General features: G+C 40.7%; 1 protein-coding gene across 1 annotated transcript; it reads left to right on the forward strand.

Annotated features, from left to right (window-relative positions):
* The first annotated feature begins 469 nt into the window (after positions 1 to 469).
* Positions 470 to 2,720, forward strand: LOC139738547 (uncharacterized). Its single transcript, XM_071649168.1, has 3 exons — positions 470 to 474; positions 1,194 to 1,584; positions 2,667 to 2,720. The coding sequence occupies exons 1-3, from the start codon at positions 470 to 472 to the stop codon at positions 2,718 to 2,720; spliced, it is 450 nt and encodes a 149-aa protein (XP_071505269.1).
* The last annotated feature ends 3,380 nt before the right edge of the window (positions 2,721 to 6,100 follow it).

Consider the following 6,100-nt stretch of genomic DNA (forward strand, 5'->3'; position numbering starts at 1 on the left):
AGAAACAGTGCTACAACATGTTCCAAATCTGCAGAAGCTGGTACTGTCCCGCAACAACATTTCACGCTTGGAATTTCACCTCTCTGGCAATCTCCAAAATTTGAACTTGTTGAATTTATCGTCGAATCAAATGATAGCGATTCCAAAGATTTTCTTTCGGATCAGGTCGCTGGTGACATTAGATATGTTCCGAAATCGTATATTTTCTTTGACATCCGGCCCATTTTCTTTTCTGTCCAACTTGACATACCTAGTACTCAAATCAAATCCAATTCGTACAATGTCCTCCGGCACATTTACAGGCTTGGACACTCTAGAAAAATTGGACTTACAAAATCTGGGATTTCTAGAAGAGTTAGGAGCACCTTTCAAAAACCTTCGTCGGCTGTCATTCCTTGACTTATCCCACAACAACTTTGGAATAGGAAGTGCGTCATTTGATGGGCTAACTTCACTTCGCAGACTAAACATGAAGTATGCCGACCTCACTGGAGATAAGCTAGTAATATATACTGGTCCTGTACTAACAGCACTGTCTCAACTTGAAGTACTTCATTTGGAGAGTAACCCGCTCACCACGTTGTATCCCAGAACATTTGATGGCCTCTTCAAGCTGAGAGAATTATATCTTACAAAATGTGGAATTGCTAGACTTCCCGAACAATTATTCGCCAATTTATCGTCTCTTGAGAAACTGTATCTCGACAAGAACAATATCCTTCTGTTACTTTTGACCATTTCCAGTATTTGACTTCTTTACGCTACTTGCATTTAGGTACAAATAAATTGAGTGGAAACGTTAATAAGAACTTATTCAGACAGAACAGGCAATTGTACATGGTCTCATTTTATCAAAATGCTTTCATTGGCGTAGAAAAAAATACTTTCCTTCCGATGAAGCGTTTTGATATATCTCAGAACCACCTGTCCTGCACTTGCAACCTATCTTGGTTTAGACGTTTCCTAAGTCAAGGCAATCTGACTTTGACAAACCCCCAGACTACAGTTTGCTCACCGCAGTCAATCTCACAATTTGTGGGGAAATCAATTTTAGATTTTAACCCTGATATGGTCTGTGGACCAAACCTGACCATTTATATTTCTGTAAGTGTGCTGACCTTATCATGCATTATTGGGTCAGTTCTGGCTTGGCGAAACCGCTGGTGGCTGAATTACAAATGTTTTCTTTTAAGGCTTCTAATCATTGGATACTACGAGTTGCAGGACGCACGCGATCGTCAGGATTACCGATACGACCTAAACATTATCTACCCGTATGAAGACGAGGATTGGGTACTTGAAGAGTTCCTGCTTGCTGTCCAGGAGCATCTTCCAGACTTCCAGCGAAACAGAATCGTGTGCGGCGACGATGATTTGCCCCTGGGAGGTATGCGCTTTGACACCATTGATCGGGTCATTGAGAACAGCTTTAAGAACCTTGTGGTCGTCAGCAATGATTCCGTCAACGATTCCAACTACCTGATGACGCTCCAAATGGCTGTGGCGCACATGAACGACGTTCAACTAGAAAACGTCGTCATGGTTTTTCGAGAGGACATTCCAAACAATCAGTTGCCCTATCTGGTAAGACTGTTTCTCAGCAAGAATAAACCCTACTTCCAATGGAGCGAAGAAAGATACCAGCAAATGCTTTTCTGGGAAGGACTGACAAAAGCGTTGACGAGAAACAAGAAAATGAATGGAGTTTTACCTCTCTAATTGTTCAAGACCTGAGCTTGTAAAAGATACGGTCATATGACACTATTAGGCAGAGTCAGTAGCATGTTGATGGTATAGTATGTTTGGTGTTCAAGACAGCATTTTATAGAAAGTTGCTATCATAGCATTTCTTGACGCAATTGTTATCTTGAAACCTGTATATCTATAAGAGTGATGGGCCATTATTACTGATAGTAGGACAATTCTTAAAGGAGAGTCTAAGAATTTCCCATCAAATTTTATGAAATATGTATACTTTTTTTCGATATCATATGGGGATTTTCCAGCACACAGGATAATTTTCTGCTGGCGGAAAAGAATGTTTGCGAATTTCGCACTTGTGTCTTACCTGCTTGACGCGTGCTACTTACCTTCTACTTGCGTGTATTCCGTATATGACCTGCTTGAGAGCTTTGAAACCGATCCATTTTCTGTTACGAGAGACTTACGGATACTGCGAAATACTGCGTTGGAGTTCCATGCGAGGTGCTGCCGGTAAGGGTCTCCTACTGGTGTTCTTCGTGTACCTTTGCGGGTGAACCCCAGCGACTCACTCGGAACAAGTTTTGAGCATTCTCAAAGCCTTGTCGTACCGAATCTGGGGAAGTTTTACAGGTTGACTTGCAAGGAAACAAATTTGTTACCCGGAGCTCTACGCAGTTGGTCGCATCTGACAGTACCTAGCACGCAAGTCCGATCTACCCGCAGCCAAGTTGTGAGCATGACCAAAACTTTTGCGGGTGAGTCGCGGGGATTGCTCGCAGAGGTCCACGCAAAACGCCAGTAGGAGGCCCTTAGCGACAGCACCTCGCAAGCAACTCCCACGCAGGTACTTCGCAGTCCCCATATGCGATGCGGCCAAGGTAATGACATTCTGTGGGACTTCTGCCATTCCTTCAGAGGAATTCCTTCACCGAGTTGTCAGCCCCCATGCGCCTGGCACGCAGGTCACACAAAATGCCCGCAAGTACAGATCTAAAGTAGAACGCGTCCGCAAGTAAGACACATGCGCTGACTCTCCTAAATTATTGTCGGCCCTCGGAAATTGTCCGGTATGCTGGAAAATCCCCACATGCAACAAGCCCGCGTAGCTTGCCCGGAAAGGTGTGACAGGGCCTAAACATGGTTGCGGGTAAAAAGATTTGCGTGCGCACGTCCGGGCGACTACGGATGAGATACGTGCTAGGTACTATCATGTGCGGGTCATCTGCGGGGACCTCCTGATAGTAAAAATTGTTCTTCGCAAGTCGCACGCAAGGCTTGCCCGGAAAGGTGTGACACGGCCTTTACCTTTGGTGTGCGTTTTACCTACGTAGCGTGCTGGGCTCTCGGCGTGCGTGCAAATAGAGCACATTACATGGATCCAAGAAAAGGAGCCACTATTGCGTGAATAATGACGTTGTAGTGAAATGGGACAATATCAAACAACCAATCAAATGACGAGGATCTATTTAGGTATTATACAATGCGAAATGTAATAACTCTAACCTTTTTTCTGTAGTTCTCATTGCTAGTACAATACGACGACGAATCAATTGTTTAGGCTTTCCAAAGATATAGTTACATAACTTTTGTAATTTTACGCAAATCTTCTCTTTTTGTTTGCAAATCTGAGTGTGGTAGGAAAATCTAACAGAGGTCTAGGAAAATAAATGTATAGTAATGCGCAAAATAAGGGTGAAATTTATATCGCTACGGTTATTTCACGTGCATTTATGTAAGAATCTGTACTTGGGCTCACTATACAGTGGTGAATGAAATGTCGCCTTACAATGTTAGTAATGATATACAAGGTGTAGCATCCTCATTTATGGCGTAGTCCTGATATCCAACTGAAGAATTCTCAAGAAAAATAAAAGAGAAATAAAAATTAAAATCAGGAGAGAAGGAAAAGATGGCGACCATTCAAAACTTATTTTCAATGTTCAATGTTTATTCATAACAAATGAATGTGAAAAAACCGAAAAATCCCATTCTTTTCCTCCTTTTGCGTTGAGGTTCTATATAGTTGTACACTTTACAATAGAAAGGAAAAGAGTTTCATATGTTTTGTAACGTGTGTTGTTGCCTTTGTTTTCTTTTCTTATTCAGCATTCTTTATCATGCCCATAAACACTGTATCATGCAAAGTTTATCAAGCTCATAGGTTGCCTTAAAAAAAATGCAAGACACAAGGTAAGCCCTACATCATAATATAACAAAATGATGACTGACTCTTGTCATTGTATTTTTAAGAAGATGTTACAATTTAATTCACGGATATAATATGAACGATGATACCTTTGCTATCGGACATTGCAACCTTTTCCGCCAATACTCCTTGTTTTTCCAAATGTTTGTTATACCTAGTCTTCCATTTTCTGTACATTTGAATAGGTTCCTTAATCCGAAATATACTAGAGTTTGTGAACCCGAATATGAAGTAGCGTTCATTACTCCGAAAAGGCACTTCAGGTGAAAATTGCTGAGCATTCATTCAAAATTATAGTATAATAGTATGTACAGATGCATGTATGACTTTAATGATGTTGAGCATGTAGTTTCAGGGAGGGATGATTCGTTTGTCAGGGCTATACATCACATTTTGAGGTTGTGCCTTTCTTGGGTTCTCGACTCAAGAAGGGTGTTGATTTTGTTTTCATCAAAGCACCCCCCTTCTTCTTCTTCTTCTTCTTCTTCTTCTTCTTCTTCCTCCTCCTCCTCCTCCTCCTCCTCCTTCTCTTTCTCAATCACTACCCTCTGTTCCTATTTCTCCTCTTCATCGTCATAATCCTGGACCGTGGGTGACTTGTGGGTGACAATTTATCAGCCCAGTCAGTGGTCAAAAATGTCGCACAATCAAAAACAGATCTATGAATAAATAGATATACGAAAAAATTAAATACATTTAAAACAGCAGATTTTTTTCTCATTTCCATTTCGGAACAAAAGGTAACTCAACTTTCTTTTATATTAGCGAGTCTTATACCATTTTTGTATCAATTTAAGATTAACGATATTTTATCAATTCATTCATTTACATTTTCGGATAAAGAGTCTAATTCACCGTTGGATATCGAAGCTTTTTTCATTACTGCACTAACGCGTCTTATTTTGTTTTCGGATTATGGAAAAATAAATCTATCTTACGAAGTTTTCGTTTTTGCAAAATACCTGATTTTCGAAATAATGATTATTAATCTCACTTTCGAGTGTACGTTTTCTTGTTGGTGTATATTTTGCTACTTTTCTTTCAAGTAAGGGTTTGAACGTCATGCGAAATAAAGCTGAATGGCATCTGTGTCAAATGTCACTGGCGAATGCCATTCATTCATGTTGTTTACATTGTTCACTGACTTTGAGATCGTATCGGTGTGAAGATTCTGCCCTCATTTATTCTCCCCGCCTTTCTCTGAGTCCCCCTCTCTCTTCGTCTTCTTCTTCTTCTTCTTCTTCTTCTGCTCCCGCCCCCTGTTCTCTTTTCCTATCTTTTTGTCCCTCCCAATTTCTTTCCTCTCTCTCACTTCTATCCCCACTATGTCATACGTGCCATCTCATTCTCTTCTAAAGAACGTCTGTGTTGCCCATCACGTACACATCTTGTAGGAAGCGGTTCATTACTCATATCATACATCATCATTATTGCAATCTCGCAAAGAAGTACGAAGTTCACAAAGAGTTCAATGAATCTTATTCATGGAAACGCAAAGGTAGAAATGCATGTAATACTGTGAAGCAGAATTACCTGCGACAAAGTGCATTTGTCTCTTCTGATGTACCGCTCAGGAAGAGCGAACTAGTTTCGCTTATGAAATTGTGAAATTGTAGAACCGCGGATGAATCTATGAGCTTGTAATATGTAGGTATCGCACATTAAATTGCTCATTTATGGTAGTATCGATGTCGAGAGATTATTGTTGAGAACTCGAATACAATGCTTTGTGTGAATCACCAAACACCCATATACCTCGCACAGCATTTTCATTTTATTCAAACATAATGTCATACCTAAATTCACCAAAACCTGTTCCATGTTTGATTCGATGAACAATTAAAGTCACGATTACCTATCAAATGATAATTTCTTATACAAGGAAATGGATCATATCGTTAGAGCGATGCTGGATCGCAAATCTTCCCCACGAGAGATATGTTGATGAATTTTGTGACGTTTGCTCGTTGAAGGACGTGATTAGCCACGCCTCAGAGATAGGAAATGACGTTCAGTTTGGAAGATAGGGTTTCGTTTACATAACATCGCCGATCTGTCACCCAGCAGCTACTATTTCATAAGGAGGGCGAGCAGAGCAGCTGTAGTACGCTCATTCCCATACTCACCTAAAATGGCGAAATGAGGGCGTCCACGTGTACGCAATTATCCACTCTATTGCACGATAACCAT

The sequence above is a fragment of the Diadema antillarum genome, unplaced genomic scaffold (assembly GCF_040938485.1).
Source record: "Diadema antillarum isolate AM-2024a unplaced genomic scaffold, OU_Dant_1.0 seq00000754_RagTag, whole genome shotgun sequence".
Lineage (NCBI taxonomy): Eukaryota > Metazoa > Echinodermata > Echinoidea > Diadematoida > Diadematidae > Diadema > Diadema antillarum.

What these genes read in the sequence shown, in the direction of transcription:
- LOC139738547 (XM_071649168.1), top strand. An exon ending in ACAATCAGTTGCCCTATCTG is followed by an intron (nt 1,585 to 2,666) that starts GTAAGACTGTTT and finishes CCTGGCACGCAG; the next exon opens with GTCACACAAAATGCCCGCAA.